Source organism: Heloderma suspectum, chromosome 1 (assembly GCF_057233095.1).
Source record: "Heloderma suspectum isolate Gila_16-S chromosome 1, 16-S_ref, whole genome shotgun sequence".
NCBI classification, from domain to species: Eukaryota; Metazoa; Chordata; class Lepidosauria; order Squamata; family Helodermatidae; genus Heloderma; species Heloderma suspectum.
Window position 1 is genome coordinate 354,536,679 of NC_139458.1, and position 17,694 is coordinate 354,554,372.

The 17,694-nt window shown below is 42.9% G+C and overlaps 1 protein-coding gene across 3 annotated transcripts in view; it reads left to right on the top strand.

Moving 5' to 3' along the window:
* Positions 1 to 17,694, top strand: part of IGF2R (insulin like growth factor 2 receptor) — a 99,903-nt gene that overhangs the window by 41,764 nt on the left and 40,445 nt on the right. For all 3 annotated transcript variants that reach the window (XM_084827951.1, XM_084827953.1, XM_084827952.1), the window contains exons 14-23: positions 1,373 to 1,510; positions 2,449 to 2,590; positions 4,325 to 4,502; positions 7,658 to 7,773; positions 8,240 to 8,405; positions 8,720 to 8,896; positions 13,666 to 13,767; positions 14,723 to 14,824; positions 15,529 to 15,691; positions 16,960 to 17,127. In XM_084827951.1, the coding sequence (XP_084684077.1) occupies positions 1,373 to 1,510; positions 2,449 to 2,590; positions 4,325 to 4,502; positions 7,658 to 7,773; positions 8,240 to 8,405; positions 8,720 to 8,896; positions 13,666 to 13,767; positions 14,723 to 14,824; positions 15,529 to 15,691; positions 16,960 to 17,127 (1,452 nt within the window). The remainder of the gene's footprint in view (positions 1 to 1,372; positions 1,511 to 2,448; positions 2,591 to 4,324; positions 4,503 to 7,657; positions 7,774 to 8,239; positions 8,406 to 8,719; positions 8,897 to 13,665; positions 13,768 to 14,722; positions 14,825 to 15,528; positions 15,692 to 16,959; positions 17,128 to 17,694) is intronic.

Consider the following 17,694-nt stretch of genomic DNA (forward strand, 5'->3'; position numbering starts at 1 on the left):
TATAATATAAGGCCTATGCCATTCTTCTGACATATTTGTTGCTATGGGGGTGGGTGGGGGCTCGTTTGCTACTTAACACTTGCGTGGAAACATGGCCCGCTGGTCTAGGGAGCTGCCATTGCTAGGAGCTGCAGGTGCACTGGGGACTTCCCTGAGGAGATGGGTCAGCAGGCAGGGATGGCCTGATTTTTAAACATTGTTCTACATTGTAGCTGGGTTGATGGCCGCAAAGATGTGAGCTGGACATCTAGAGCAAGATTCCAGTGTTTGTTTATTTTACTTAAAGAAATATTTATAAGCTGCCTTTTGGTCCTTAGAAGGGGCCCCAGGTGTTTCACAACAATAAGAACAGTCTTGATATGATGCAAATTGAGAACAATGAAACCACTGTAAGACAAACAAAATAAAAACAGACAACAACATACAGGTAAAACCTATTAAAAACTTGGCAAAATCAAAACTTGGTTACCCACCTAAAAACCATCAACAAAAGGGCCAGTCGAACCTCTCATGAGAGAGAGCTCCTCAACCAGGGAGCTGTCACTGAGAAGGCCCTGCCTCATGTTTCCACCAGCTGCACCTCCCTTAGCAACTAATGCAGAGCAGGGCCTCTGCCTGTAATTGATGGGGAGGTTCATGCAGGAGGAAGTATTTCTTCAGATATCCTGGTCCCAAAGCATTCACTGGCCAAAAGCCGGCTGAGTAGGGATTTGAAGCCAAGTCTCCCAAGTCCAATACTGCCACCATCTTGACACTTTCTTAGCTTCCTCTGGCAATAGTTTTCTTTAAGAGTGTTGGGAATTAATTGGCTCTTTCCTTTGACCAATTCATTCCATGAAAAACAGAACTGATTCTAAAGTCTGAATATTGAACCATAAACTACCCAGAGTTGTTGGTGATCTGAGTCAATATATTCTCAAACTGGCTGCTCCCAGAAGCCATATGTTCAAAAAACTAGAAAATATCTAAAATATGATGTAGTTCTGGCTGCCTCATCTCAAATGTGGAATTAGAATAACTGAGACGGGAAAAAGAGGACCATCAATTTTCTTCACATGCAGAGACTCAAAGGGTTAGGGCTTTTCAGTTGAGAGGAGATGGAGTAGGAAATAATATGGCACTTACCATCTTTAATAATTTTATTGGGGGTCACTCACAGGTCATGTAAACAAGTGGTTCTTTGCAGTTAATAATAAAGCCCTTGGCTTGTTTCAATAACTAATTGTATACTGGATCAAGTACTCCGGGGAAGACTGAAATGAGTTGAACACAGGAGCCTCTGGTCATTTTTTTTTTTTACCAGCCTCTTGAAAATGAGTGGCTATCTGGCTGGCTGTTGAGTTCAGCATTTCTCTCACTGTTCTGTTGCCAGGTGACCTGGAAAGTGCTCCTGTTTTGATTAACTCTGGTCACGATGGGTGCTTGTATGAGTTCGAATGGCATACAGCTGCCGCCTGTGTCCTGTCTAAAACAAAAGGAGACCACTGCACAGTTTCTGATTCTCAAGCAGGTAGGTGGCTAACCTGTTCAAAATAGTTATGCAGTGGCTGGGATGTGGAATGCTGCTCCTATGTCAAAAACTTCAGCCTTTCATTTGATTGCATTATTCATCTTGCATCACATTTCCTTTGAAGCTGGGGTGGAGTTGTTTCTCCCTCCTTAAAAAAAGAAAAAAAGAAAAAGAAGTTTGACCCAGAATTAAATCTGAATTCTACTTAAACCCTGCCTACTACACCAAATTAAACTGAGTTAAACCTCATTTATCCATTTTCTTCTCCCCACCTTTTTTAATAGGGTGAATTGTTTTCTGACACTGAATATGTATGAATGGCTGCTGGCGCATAGCTAACAGCAGAGCCTTGCAAAGGCAACATTGCTTTGCGCGTTTTCCTAAATCTAACTGTACAGTGGCACAGCGAAGATTAAAAATTTGGTTTTGTGCATTTTTACACACAAAGGGCAGTATCCAGTGATGCTGTTGCACTGGGCGGAAGGACTGCTATTTATTTATTATTTCATTTCTATACCGCCCAGTAGCAGAAGCTCCGCTAGTATAATGGGAAGCTAGCGCTTGCTGCAGCAACCCTGGACACTAGCCCAAGCCTGTGTTTCTGGAGCGGAAGGGAGTTCTCCTACACGGGCCCATTCGAGAAATGCTCGTTTGAGCTTATTTCCAGGGTCGCCATAGCAAGTGCTAGCTTCCCAGTGGTCATTCCCTGGTGAGCACTGCCAGCCTTGGATACTGCTTTAAGTGCGCAGCTACTCTGTGCGCACATGTGTGCGTGTGTATAGACACGCACAAGCATTGAACTGTCATCTATATATGGTTCCAGCGCAGTACATGGAGTCTTAAATCACATTTGTACATATTTCCTCTTGTGGAAACCGTCTTTAAATCAAGTGCATTAGTACAGTGTTTACTAAACAAGGATCTTTATTTTTTCTTAGGGTTTTTTTTTGACTTATCACCACTGATGAATGTGTCCTATCCAGTAAATACAGCTGACTATACCTTCTACATCAGTATTTGTGGCAGTGTGTCGAACACATCGTGTGGTTTGCAGTCTGCAGCGTGTCAAGTGAAGAAAAAGTAAGGGTTGCTTGTTCCTTTTCCTATGTGGTGTGCATGGAATCAGAGTTGAAAGGGGCCATTTAGGCCATCAGTCCAACCCCCTGTTCAGTGCTGGAATCCAGTTGAAAGCATCCCTGACAGATGGCTGTCCAGTCTTTCAATACTTCCACAGACGCCCACCACCTCCCTAGGCAATTGTTTCTGTTGTCTGACTGCTTTGAACGTTAGGAAGTTTTTCCTGATGTTCCACCGAAATCTGCCTTCTTGTAACTTAAGCTTGCTATTTCATGTCCTACAGTCTTGGATGATAGACAATAGATTGTGGCCCTGTTCTGTGTGATAACCTTGTAAGTCCTTGAAAAGTGCTATCATATTCCCCCACCCCATCTTCTCTTTTCAAGTCTAAACATACTCGTTTCCTTCAATCTTCCCTCGCAAGGCTTAGTTTCTAGTCCCCTGATCATCTTTGTTGTATGATACCTCCCTCCGGTTTGATGAGAAACCATTGATGAGCACTCTTTGAGTGTGGTTCTCCAGCTAGCTGTGTACTGAAGATCCCATGGAATGGTGACTCAGGCGGCAATCTTGTGCATGCCGTTCCCTGGGAGTAAGCCTCATTCAGCAGCGGGTCTTCCTTCTGAGTAACCATGCATAAGATTGTGCTGCATGGCTACAATCCCCATAGCCTGTCCCATTTAATTCAGCAGAACCTAGTTTTGATAAAATGTGTTTGGGCTCCCTTCTAAGTGCTGAGACTGCGCTAGTTGCTGTGGCCTTAAAAATATCACATAAGAGGAAGACTATTGAAGACAAGGATCCCACAGTCAAAAGCACTTGGGCTTGCCTTCAGTAGGCACTTGGATACCCGCTGACCTCTCTGTTGTCCTTTAAAGAGCAAGTCAGCTCCCACTTCATGGGTTGCTTTTGCATCTCCTCTCAGTTTCAAAATTCTTCTCTTGAAGGTACTTTTGTTTTAGGGGGGGGGTGAGGTGTATTCAAAAAATGCAAGTTTAAAGCATTCCTGGATACACACTTCAGTGACATTCGGAAGCCTGGAGGAGTATGATTTCTGTTAAGTACCTTATGGAATTCTATTGCACTTGCCTTGTATTATTTAGTATTTATTATTTGTGAGTTGCCCTATAGGCGAAGTGCTCAGGGCGACGTTCTATACCAGTCTGTAATCTCCATGATATATGCAGCATCTCAATACCATTTGTACGGTGGATATCATGCCTCTATCATCAGAAATTGCTGTGCCTGTGTGAGCAAGAACCAGTCTGGCCCATTGTTGATTTTAGCTTGTGGGCCTGGATACTAGATGGAAGCCTCCTGTAAAACAGGGGAATGGTTTCTGGCACATGAGTAGCCCAGTCTGGTGAAATGCTAGTACAGAGCTGATTGGTTCCCCAGGCCATCATGAGATGATAACTCCCCTTCCCATTGATGTTAAGATAACTCCAGCAATGGCCTTGTACAGTTTATTGGTTTTGAGCTAGCGACAATGATGCAAATGGCAGCAGGCTTCTCCTATTTGTATCGTGGTACAAATTTGTACTGTGGCACAAATGGATGTGTGCACAGTGGCAGATAAGGCTGAGCCATAGGACTATACTCTCAGTCACCAAATCCATCCATCAGATTTTGTAAAGCAAACTAATTTCTGTTACGCACTGTTGTCTAAGAGGATAATGTAGATACTTGGGTATATGTGGGAAGCCTCTATGAAGTTGTGCCACTTTATACTTTTAGTGGTAAAGATGTATGGAGTCTGGGAATGCCCAGTTATGAACTCACCTATTATGATGGAATGATTCAGTTGAACTATCAAAATGGTACACCCTACAACAACCAGAAACACACCCAGCGGTCTACCCATATAACCTTCCTGTGTGATCGTGATGCAGGCACAGGTCTACCTGAGTATCAGGTAAGAACTGAATGTGGATAACTTTTGATCTTTGTGTTTTTTGTATTTCATCCTTAGTTAAGCCTCTGTAGTTTAACCTAATGGGAAATTAACCCCTCACAAGTATTTTCAGAGGGGATTCCAGTTCAATGGGGTATTGGTTTTGAATTCTTCCTTCTGTAGGATATTTAGTGGCACCACGAGATTGACTCTGATATTTGTAAGTCGGGGTGGGCAATACATGGCCCGCAGGTGGCCCTGTGGCCCCTGTACTCCAAATTCAGCACCAGTGGGGTGAATGGGTTGTTTTAGCACTACAGAGTGCTAAAAGGGTCATATTTAGCTTGAATTTCAGCAGAAAACCCTTTTTTTTTTTCCCTCTGGCACTCCACCTGGGGGAAGGGGCCCAGTGGCAAAAACACCCCTCCCCCCAAGTTGCCCACCCCTGCTATAGGTAGTCCTTGAAGATTTTAATATAGTATTTACCCTTTTTATTGAAGTGCACATACAACTCTGCATTAAAAAGTTGCTATGAAGTAGCCTCGCAGTGGATCTGTACCAGAGGGTTTGGTTTCCTGTGATGGATAAGAACTATGTCCAGAGATGCACGTCTGAAATGCTTTTGTTCAGTTAATAATAAATTATACTGTTGTGTGTGTATATACAGTGTGTGTGTGTACACACACACACACAGTCAGGGCCAGAAATATTGGAACAAGGATAACTGTTTTGGCAGTTGGCCTCTGTACACCACCACATTGAAGTTGAAAGGAAACACACCCAGATGGGAGCAAAGTCAGGACGTTCAGCTGTAATTCAAGGGGTTTGACAAAAGTGGGGCACTAACCATTCAGGAAGGACAGCCAGTGGCATACACCCCTCCCATCGTTGGTGGCTCATAAGTAATGGAACGAATGGCTGATAAGCAGCTGCATGGCCAGGTGTGGCCTGTTTCCTGGGCACCCCATGACCAATCAAGCAGATAAAAGGCCTAGAGGTGGTTCTTAGTGTTACATTTGCATTTGGCAGCTGTTCACTGGAACTCCCAACATGAGGTCCAAAGAGGTGTCCATGCGAGTGAAGGAGGCCATCATTAGGCTGAGGAAACAAAATAAACCCATCAGAGAGATAGCAAAAACAGTGGGAGTGGCCAATACAACAGTTTGGAACATCCTGAAAAAGAAGGAATTAACTGGCAGGCTCAGCAACAGCAAAAGGCCTGGAAGACCACGGAAGACAACTCAAGTGGATGACTGCAGAATTCTGCTCATGGTGAAGAGGAACCCTTTCACAACATCTAGCCAGATCAAGAACGCTCTTGAGGAGGTAGGCATGTCATTGTCAACATCTACAGTCAAGAGATGACTTTATGAATGTAAATACAGAGGCTTCACAAGAAGGTGCAAACCACTGGTAACGCTCAAGAACAGACAGGCCAGATTAGCCTTTGCCAGCAAACACCTAAAAAAAGCCTGCCCAGTTCTGGAATAAGATTCTTTGGATTGATGAAACCAAGATTAACTTGTACCAGAATGAGGGGAAGAGAAAAGTATGGAGAAGGAAAGGAACAGCTCATGATCCAAAGCATACCACATCATCTGTCAAACATGGTGGAGGCAGTGTTATGGCATGGGCATGTATGGCTGCCAATGGAACCGGGGCACTGGTGTTCATTGATGACCTGACTGCTGATAAAAACAGCAGGATGAATTCTGAAATGTATAGGGCTGTACTTTCTGCTCAGATTCAGCTGAATGCTGCCAAACTGACAGGACGCCACTTCATATTGCAGATGGATAATGACCCAAACATACAGCAAAAGCTACCCAAGAGTTTCTCAAGGCAAAGAAGTGGGATGTTCTTCAATGGCCAAGTCAGTCACCTGATCTCAACCCAATCGAGCATGCTTTTCACTTACTGAAGGCAAGACTGAAGGCAGAAGGACCCACAAACAAACAGCAGCTGAAGGCAGCTGCAGTAAAGGCCTGGCAAAGCATCTCGAGGGAGGAAACTCAGCATTTGGTCATGTCCATGGGTTCCAGACTTCAGGCAGTCATTGACTGCAAAGGATTTTCATCCAGGTATTAAAGGCGATCCTTAAGTTTGAAATGATGTTGGTTTGTTCCATTACTTATGAGCCCCCAACGATGGGTGTGTGTGTATGCCACTGGCTGTATTTCTTGAATGGTTAGTGCCCCACTTTTGTCAAACCCCTTGAATTACAGCTGAAAGTCCTGAATTTGCTCCATTCTGGGTGTGTTTCCTTTCAAGTTCAGTGTGGTGGTGTATGGAGGCCAACTGCCAAAACAGATACCCTTGTTCCAATATTCCTGGCCCTGACTCTGTGTGTGTGTGTGTGTGTGTGTGTGTGTATATATATATATATACACACACACACACACACACAGTGTATGTGTGTGTATATATACAGTGTGTCTGTGTGTGTATATATACACACTGTGTGTGTGTGTATATATACACACTGTGTGTGTGTGTACAGTGTGTGTGTGTGTATACAGTGTGTGTGTGTATACACAGAGTGTGTGTGTGTGTATATACAGTGTGTATGTGTACGTATATATACACAGTGTGTGTGTGTGTGTACGTATATATACACAGTGTGTGTGTGTGTGTGTACGTATATATACACAGTGTATGTGTGTGTACATATATATACACAGTGTGTGTGTGTGTACGTATATATACACATATATATATACGCAGTGTACAGTGTGTGTGTATATATATATATATACACACACAGTGTACAGTATATATATATTTATATATATACACAGTGTACAGTGTGTGTGTGTGTGTGTGTGTATATATATATATATACACACACACACACACAGTGTACAGTATATATATATATCTATATATATATATACACAGTGTACAGTATATATATATACACACACACAGTATATATATATATATATATATATATATGTATGTATATATGCGTGCGCACACACACACACATCGACATAGATTCCAGTGGACTTTCTGATGGTACAATCTGAACTTTGATGTATAAAAGGCAGAACCATGCTGCTTATAAGCTAAAACTTGCCTTCTATTTTTAAAGCAACCATAATGTTGCTGAGCATTTTCTACAGTTTTTAAAATGTTTTTGTTTATTTTGCATGTATATAATCATGGCAACTTAGACAGAAGACAACTTCACCTACAACTTCAAATGGTACACTCAGTATGCCTGTCCAGCGCTACCTACCGAATGTGTTGCAACAGATCCTCATACCATGGAGCAATATGATCTTTCAAGGTAAACAAGAAAGCAATAACTCTAAGCATAAAACATGGGTGGAAATGCTTGGCTAACGAGTTCTTCCGGGCTAGAGCATGAGCTTACGCTTCATGCTTAACACTGTCCTGCAGCAGTGCTGTCACTGTGTTCCACAATCTTGAAATAAATGGGTCATAGGGGAAGGGACTTATGGGCATCTTATTCCTAAGGATTATCCATCTGTAGTTCTGGTTGTCATGTAGTTGGTATTCCTGGGTATATGTTTGTGGTATGGGTATGCTGAACTCAAGCTTATTTCCCCCATATTGTGACCTTAATCTGGGACCAGTATAACTTTTTAGTATGTTTAGCTTGTTGCAATGAGATGCATGGATAGAGAAGTGAACGAGTGATCCATTACTTTTGAGTAAATGATCTTTGTAATTTTATTAAAAGTATGAGCTGATGTATCAGAGCTCAATACTTCTTTGTTGGACATTTTTAGTTTATCATTATCTGGAGATAGAAAGCAAAATTGGTTTGCAATGGACAGCTCTGAACAGGATGCACTCAAGAAATACTACATAAGTATCTGCCGGCCTTTGAACCCGATCCCAGGCTGTAACATGCGGGCATCAGTCTGTGAAATGACGTACAAGAAAGGAGTGGGTGTGAGTATATCCATGCCAATAAAGGAAAAACTCAAAACTAAGCTCAATCTCGGTTCAACACTCTTATTGTGGAGTTGCTTTTTCCTATTTTCCCTTAACCTCCCTGCTCTATCTAATTTTGATTGTAACCCAGCAGGAAAGGCCCTGGGTGTTTTAGTTAGTTTGAGCATTTCTAAATTAAAAGAGTGGCTTAATCTGAGAGTTGCTCTTCACAGTATGACTACATCGATTCCTAAACCCATCATTTAAAGAACTGTATCTACCTTTAATATAATGGTCTTTGCTCTAGAATGATGTTCTTTTTCTCCTTTCAGACGGGCTCCCTTGTAATTTCCAACAGTAACCTGGGGATTGCCAGCCAAGGCCCCGTTATTGAAGGGCACGGTAGAATCCTTCTAAACTACACCAATGGCTCTCTGTGCACCAGGGCAGATGGCAAGAGTGTGCCGTTCTCAAGCCTCATCCATCTTGTCTGCTCCAAGGGCACTCTTGTAAGTTCTCAGTGAACACCCTTCCCTTCACACTGTAGTTTCAGGGTGTTATCTGATTTTGTGACCAGTATGTGAGCAGAGGTTATTTGGGGGATAAGTATTTGGGTTCTTTACTTGAGTGCCTCTTGTCAGGTCGCTTGGACCTGAATGGTCTTCACGTGCCAGTGGTCTAAGTATGATTTACGGCTGTGGTACAAGTTATAAGGGTGGAGTCTAGATTTTCTTGAGAACTTACCAACCTTGTGTTAGGCAGGGTATTGGTAATGATCTAGTTTTTTTGGTATTTATTGGGAGGAACAAATGGGTAAATTTTAAGGGAAACAGTTTGGCAATAGTGTGCAGTTTAAAATAATGGAACTTTTATTTTAAGTAAACAAAAAATAGCCTCATCTTAACCTATGTTCTAAGGGTAGACAACTGGCAGTCCATGATCAAATCTGGCCCTATCAATGATGCCATGTAACCTTCTCAATTAGCAGCCACAGAGGGATAGAGAGGTATGGATAAAAGAAGTATCCATGGCAATGTTTCCCCATACCTTTCTCTCTTTTTTGAATATATTTTTATTTATTTTATCTTTATAAACACTACCAAAATTACCAAAAACCTACTCAATACTTCAGTTCTCATCCATACAATATTTTAGTTAGATACCATAATAACAGAAAGAGAAGAAAGAAAGGAAAAAAGAAAAATAAACTCCTGCATCTCCCAACCTCCAATGGTATTCTATTTTTTAAAACTATATCTATTATACAATCTTACAATTTAGTAAAACAATCTTTTATATCAACGCAACAGTTCTACACTTCATTCCAAAAAGCCTGAATATTAGTAGTAGTAATAATAATAATAATCAAAAAGAGAGTATAGTATTGTATAATAATAAAACTTAAGATAAATCTTCAACAGTCAATAATATTTTTATACTAGATATTTTGTCTATTTTAAAATATAAAATAGAAGAAGATACATAAAAAGAAAGAGAAAAAATAAAAAGGAATACATAAAGGTAAACAAATATATATAAAATAATTTCTTCTGAGTTAGCCTAGATCATGAAAGCTACACACAAGCAGTTAACAGTACTTGTTTAGAAATTCCATTTCATGGAATTGTGACAGAATTCTCACACTTTTTAACATTCAACCAAGCTTCCGCTATTTCATGATTCGTAAACTTCTTCATCTGGCCTTCAGTCACAATACAAAGTGTAGCAGGATATTTTAATTAATATTGTAAGTTCATTTGTTTTGTCAGATTCTTTGCTTTGATAAGTTGCCTTCTTTTCTTCGCCACTTCTTTGGTGTAATCTGGGAACAGCATAATTTTATCCTGTTTCCAGGAAAGGCTTCTAGCTTGTTTTGCCAAATTCAGGATATAACACTTTGTGGAGACTTTTGCAAATTGAACTACAATCGTATAAACATTCCCTTTAGGATTTGGCACACGGAATGCCTGCTCAGTATCAAGAGAATAATCAGAGGATATAGAAAGTATCTCATGTAAAAGTTTATCCACAAAAGTAGACAATTTCACATCATTAGACAAGCTTTTAATCCCCACTACACGTACACTGGCTGTCTTTGTATAGGCCTCCAATTGAGAGATTCTGTCAGATATATTTTTACAAATAACTTGTGTCGTAGTTTCATTTCTTGCCACTCGGTCTTCAAGCTCATTAATTTTGGACTCCATTTTTTTCTGTGATGCATTAATTAAATCCACGGCTCTCTGCATATCAGTGATGGAATTTTGAATTACGTCCAGTCTTTGAACTAGTCCCGAAAATTGCGAAGATAGAGTTTTCATCATCATAAATAATTCTGCTAAATCTTCTGTTTTCAGCACCTTTGACACAGGAGTTGTGGGAGGTGTTGAAGCAAGCCCTTTTTGCATCCTCGGTTCAGCCATAGTTTTCTCCAGTAAACCTTACAGGTCCTCAGATGATCTCAAATATTGTTCAAAGTTCTTAAATTGTCTTTCATAGGTTGCTGATTTTTCTTGCAGGATATATTGTTATGGAACACACCAGCCCTGTTTCTCCTATAAAATAGGAGTCTCATTACAGCTTTTCATGTTGGTACAGCCCTGGGGGAAACCCTGGCATCCAGCTCCTCCACTATCGCGTGGGGGTTACCTTACTCCAGGCAAAAGTCCAGAGCTATTTGCCTTGCCCCCCCCTTTCATTTCTAGGGGGGAGATGAAAAGGTTTTTCAACCTTTTAAAAAGCTGTTTGAGAAAGCTCCCACGGAGAGTCCATGGAAGTTGCCAGGACTACATCGGTCCCAAACCAGAAGTCTGTTTCCCCATATTTTTCTTAATGGGGTGGGGTGTGGGTTTCTAAACTTCTGGTGGGGGAGGAGGCAACATGGCACCAATCCATTTCACTGGTCCATGTGCAGACAGCCTTTTAGTCAGCCATATGCTTGCTATCTCCTGATCCTCTCTTAAAGCCAAGCACAGTGAAACAAAGCAGCAGTTCTTTCTGAACTCCCTTTCTCCCAAATCCAGATGGGGCACCACTCCCACCCCCCACCCAAACACACACACACAGATCCAGTGTGGGTCTGCTATCGGAGGGCATTCCCTAGCTCAGAATCCTATCCCTCCCTGGAATGTTGTATCTTCTGTCTTCCCTTTCCTTCATCCTGCATGGCCTATCGTACATCATCATATATTCTAAAAATAAGCTCAATTCTTGGAATGCCTGTCCTTACGTAGCCAAAATGACAACATCTACACACTAGAGGGGAGGTTTTAGCAGGCTTGGGAGAACTGCAATGTTTGCAGAAGTACAAACAGCTTTAGAAAAGACCATGAACACCTCAGTGAGGATTGAGCATGTTCATGGGACCCAGAATGCTGGATTGTATGGGGAAAATGGGGTTGGGGTGGGGAGAATGGAATGGTGCATCCTGCAATAAGACATGCCTGGTATCCTGAACAGGAACACTCCACACTGCAACACTTAAGGTGCAATCCTATGCATGTTTAGACAGAAAAAAGGCCTACAACTCCCAGCATGCATGAGCCAGCATGGCTGGCTGGGGCATGCTGGGAGTTGTCGGGGTTTTTTATATCTAAATATGCATGGGCTGTGCCCTTAGTTTCAGGTCCCACATGTTTTGAGAAATGCTGACTTTATAGCAGTGGGATCTGGGTAAGAGAGAATAGTGCTTTTCCCCTCCACTCTCCCCTCCTGGAAATTTTAGCTACTGAGCAGGGTGCTAGTTCTCTTTGAGTTATCGCAAATAGATGTGATTTGAGCTACTTGTTTCGCAAACAAAAGCAGCCATATCTAGGTTCAGACATGAACCTTCTGTTCAAGCTAAACAAACTGACATCATTTCAGAGAGTTCCCTCTCCCTTGGGCAGTCAGGTTGGACTGCCAATTCCAGCCACTGAACGTAGTGAGTATACCTGAAAGATTTTTCACTGTCACCACAGACAAAGGTGGAAGCTCACTTGACCCCCCCCCCCAGTCCATGGGCATTTGGGAAGAATTCATGTAAAGATGTCCAAACAACCTTATTCAGGGAGGCAGGTGTTCAGTGTTCAATATGTAAGCTTTATCTATTCATAGTTCTATTACTTAAAAAATTTATTTTATACAGTTGCAGTTTTTATACAGTCATGCAAGCTGAAATGCAGTCATCACCCAGTGTTTATATGTATTGATAGTCCATTATTAAAATAGGAATTGTAAATGTTTTTTAACTGGGAATGATTTAGTTTTACTACCCTGGGGGTGGGGGGGGGCACTATCAACCTTGGGAGGACTATCCCAAATGGAACCGTTCATGCAGAAGGTCATTCAAGCCTTCCAGATTTCTGAAAAAACGTGCTGATGGTTGGTTGGGTGTGTGTGTGTTTGGGGACAGTTGAAAAGATGCCGGAGTACTCTCCCTCTAATCATCATCCCTAAGGGACTGATCTCTTAGATGAGCTGGCTTTAGTTAAGGCAAAGATCGGTACATTGTGAACAGATTGAATGACCACTTACCAGGTGTGCAGAACCTCTTTCAGCCCAAGGGCCAAATTCCATTTTGGAGAAGCTCTTGGTTTGGGTGTGGGGGGCACGTTCCAGTGCTGGGCAGGGCCAAAAGCAAAAGGGGCAGGGTGAAAATACCAATATATTTTAACTTAAACCTCTTACAGCCAGTAACTAAGACTTTCAGAATGGGGGGAAAGTCTGGAACACCAAAAGCCGGAAACCAACCAATGATTGGTGGTTGGAGGAAGGGGGCGTGGCCTTCTAGAGAACCTGAAAGGGCCCTGAAGTTCTCTACCCCTGCCATATGCAATGACAACTTTAAGGGACACTTACTGGATTTGACCATTTTAAAATGGTTTTCCACATGAAACTTGGCAAGATTGCATGGATTGTATTACACACCAGAAAGGTAGCTTGGTGACCTACTCGGCAAATGTTGTCAATTTATTTACCTTGTTCTGCTGCCTGCTAAGTCCTTTAATGTCAAAAATATGGGACATGGTATTCACAGTAAACTGATTTGAATGAGTTGTTCTAGGCATGCATGTTGTAATAGCAAAAGCTTCGGTTCGCCATAATCCTTCTCGATATTTCATAAAGTATCACAGATGGTGCCCTTCTTGAAAGCTACTGCACCAACAGCTGAAATTGTACCCTCCCAAATGATGGTACCAAAATTCCAGCAAACCCAGAATGTGCTGTTATGGTGCCTGTGAAGCCCAGGCTGCTTGTGCGTTCCTTGCCTTCACTTCCTACCCTCCTGTATTTCCAGAATAGCAGCCCGAGATTTGTAGAAATAAAAGAGTGTGTTGCAACGTTTCTGTGGGAAACCGAAGCTGCCTGTCCAGTCACAACAACAAAAGGGGAATCTCAGGTGAGGAGCAGGAAACATATATACAGGCATTTTACCCAGATGCCATATGCATAGCTTACAGTCCAATCGTTTTGCATGCTGACTTGGAAGTAGGGATGCATGAGCATCCTGAGTTTCAATCTAAAAAGGGTTGCGGTCCTGCGAGTGCCCGGGTTGAACATTGGTGAAAGCTCAAGCCTTTTCTGAGCATTTGGTTTTGCATGCAAAAAGGCTCGAGGGGTGCTCACGAAGTGCCCACCCCTGCCACTGGGCTGTTCCCCCCCCCCAGGGGTTCTGTAACTCTAGATCCCTGGCAGAGTACCCACTCCCACTCAGAATCCCAGCATCAGTTTTCACCAAGGAGACAGATGAAGGGGGTGGCAGAAGCGGGTGTGTGTGAGGTTTTAAGGCCCTCTGGTCTCTGACTCGAGCCTATTTACAAGAAATCTTAACAGGGTGCTCACTTTTGCAAGCATTCTTATTTGAGTTCTTGCAGCTTTCTTAATTGCGGGAAAGGCAAGAGACTTACCCGGGACTACAAATTTAATTGTGTCTGTGTGGGGTGGCGGGGTGGCTGGGGAATGTGAAAATCCTATTTTTTTAAGCTTCATTGACTACATGGTTGTGGAGAAAAATATGAGACCGTGATGGCATAGCCCTGAGTCATCAGATAGGAGATCTGGATGTGACTCACAAAGCACAGTCTCTGGATAACAGTGCTGTGAGAGGACTTAACCTCTGGGCACCAGTAATCCTGCTTTCATTGAATTCTCTTTACTTTTAGCATGATAACCACCCACCCATATGATTTATTTGAGAGTAGCTTGCAGTGGGCCTCTAGGTAACCCTAGCCTATATGGAAGGTGCCCCTACCTGGACAGACTTATCTCTAATGCTGCAAGTATGTTCGAGTGTGTGCCTTATTTGTCAAGTCTATCCTCTTGATAAAATGTCGTGTTTTTTCCTCCCCCCGCAGACCTGCTCTGTAAAGGATCCCAATACTGGCTTTGTGTTTAACCTGGAACCGTTAGCTTTGGAAAAAGCATACCTAGTCATGGGGAACAAGAAGGGTTACATGGTAATGAGTTTTCTTTTCCAATCATAGACCTTCCTGTTCCTAAGCTTCGTGCCTTCTAGCTTCCCTTTCTGCAGCAAGCTGGTCATTCAGCGGGCGCCCCTCCCCCTTGTGATGAGAGAAGCATAGAAAGCATTTGAGATGCCGTCTTCCGTGCTGATGAAAATCATAAACCCTCATTGGGGATCAGTAAAGGATGTATGCAGCAGATTAACATATGGAGAGATGGCAGTCTGGGAAGGGCCATGGCTCCATGGCAGGACCCCCTGCTTTGCATGCAGAAATTCCCAGGCTCGATCCTTGGCATCTCCAGGCAGGGCTGGGAAAGAAACCCTTGTCTGAAACCCTGGAGAGCCGCTGCCCAGCAGAGCAAGGTGGTTCTGAGCTAGGTGGACTGATAGTCTGATGTGGTGTAAGGCAGCTTCTTGCGCCACTGTAACAGAATCAGAATCTCTCGCGTTTGCTGGCAAACTCAAATACGCATTCTGTATTATTTTGGATCAGCTGAACAAGCATTAAAAGATGCTCTTTCAATGTACTGATAGCAATGCAAATAATGGGGCAAGTGGAAATATAAATAAGGGTAGCCTGTGTTTGAGAAGCTGGGCCCCGAGACCCTGCCCACCCGTTAGCAGTTTGTTAATCCTCAAGGCAGACAATGTATATGGATATGCTAAACTCTATTGATTGCACGTTAAATCTCTTAGATAAATATTTGTGGACCAGCACAAGAATGTAGGCGTGCTGAGAGTATGCCAGATGACTCGATTGGCGGGTGTGAAACAAATGATCTGAAACACATTCATTTCGTGAAACTGAACAAAACTCTTACGCTATCTACAGAAGGATATCTGTCTCTTACTTACACAGGTACAGTTGCCGTGGAACCCATGTGGGTTTACTTTATACCTGTTGGTGTTTACGGATCCAACAGGGGACTTCTGCATGCAGCCAGCCCCAGTGGTTCCCATGTATGTGCAGCCCCTTCCCCTTCCAGAAACAAGCATTACTGCTCGTTTCAGGGATTGACCCCAGGAGTGCTGCGTTGTGGGTGCCAGCGGTAGGGATCAGACTTTTCAACTGATGTGAAGGAGGCTACACAAGTCCAAACCATTGCCTGGATGTAGTGAGAGACTGGAATTGGGTGAACAAACTGAGGCTCAGTTCAAAGGTCCTGTTGATCAGTAGACAACCTAACCTGGGATTGGGGGTACAGCTTGTTCTGGATGGGGTAGCACTCCCTCTGAAAGATCGGGTATGCAGCTTGGGGGTGTTTTTGGATTTGGTGCTGCTCCTGGAAGGCCAGGAGTTATCGGTGGGCAGGAGTGCCTTTGCCCAGCTTCATCTGGTTCACTAGCTGCACCCTTTCTTGGTGAAAGACCTGGCCACAGTGATTCATGCCTTAATCACCTCTTGTTTAGATTACTGTAACATGCTCTATGTGGGGCTGCCCTTGGAAAGTGTGCAGAAACTACAGCTAGTGCAAATGCGGCAGCTAGACTTTTGTCAGGAGTACACTTCAAAGACCACATTACACTGGTCTTCCATCAACTTCACTGGCTTCCAGTTTGTTTCTGTGCACGAAGTGGTGGGCCGATTTTGACCTATAAAATCTTAAATGGTTTGAGGCCAGGATATCTGACAGACTGTCTCCTTCCATATGACCCTGCCAGTAATTTGTGATTAGCATCAGAGGCTCTGTTATATGTCCCACCACTTAGAGGCTAGGTTGATGGGGGCTACTCATGGCAGGGACTTTTAGGTAGCAGTTCCCCAACTGTAGAGCTCCTTCCTGACGTTCATGAGGTTGGCTCCTTCCTTATTTTTTTTAGACAAGCAGTAAATATATCTGTTCCATTGGGCTTTTTAATATTTCACTCCTCCATTTGAATGCTGCTCTTCTTTTATTGTATGGCTTGCGTCCTGTGATTCTTGGTTTGATGTGAATGTTCTCATTGTATATCGGCCCAGGAGTCTGGTAGGCGGAGGGTGCAACTTATAAATCTAATAAATAATGGACATGAGTGTCCCGGGAATAAGGGTGAGGGGACAAGTATGTGTGCAGTTTTAAAAGAACAGCATGTAAAGAACTGGCAGGATGCCTTGACTCAAAGGGTTTGTTTTTTTTCATTCTTCAGGATCCAGGGACACTTTCACCGTCACATTTATCTGCAATAAATCCTATCCTGGAGAACTCAAATTTGTGCACGAAGAAATGAATTCAGCACGGAATACTAATGATACTTTCTTTGAGTTTCACACAGCCTTAGCCTGCCCACCTGCCCCAGTTGCCTGCCAAGTTACGGGTGAGTAAACTGAGGTAGAAAGATCCCTTGGAAAGGTAATTTCCATCTGCCTCTATGGTACAGCCTTCCTACAGATGGCATTTATCTTGCTCATTCAAGAAGTGCTGGGATTTGTTTCTGGGATATTCTGGGGTTCTTCCCACTTAGGAAGCCTATTGAAGATGCATATGCTGTATCTGGGGTAGGTAGAAGAATAATTCCATGTGTCGTGCCATACTGAGCTCTGAATCCCACTGAAGCCATATTTTGCATTTTTCTCTGAAAACCTGACTTGAACTGTTCCCCCAGCTGAAACGTGGGTTGTTTGAAAAGCGTTTGTTAGGCAGATTGCGGGTTCATAGTTAAGAATGGTGGATTTATGTTTCATGGGTGGGAGCTAATGGTTGGGGGTCTCTGATCCTTTTGGGTTAATAAGCACATTTGGAATGTTGAGAGAGTGCTGTGGGTGGACTTGCCCATTCACAAAATGGCTGCCATGATAAGCATGGCCAGTCACAAAACACTTATTTCCCAAATAATTGTGTTAAACCATGAAACATGCTCAAATAGCATGGCATAGGGACATGG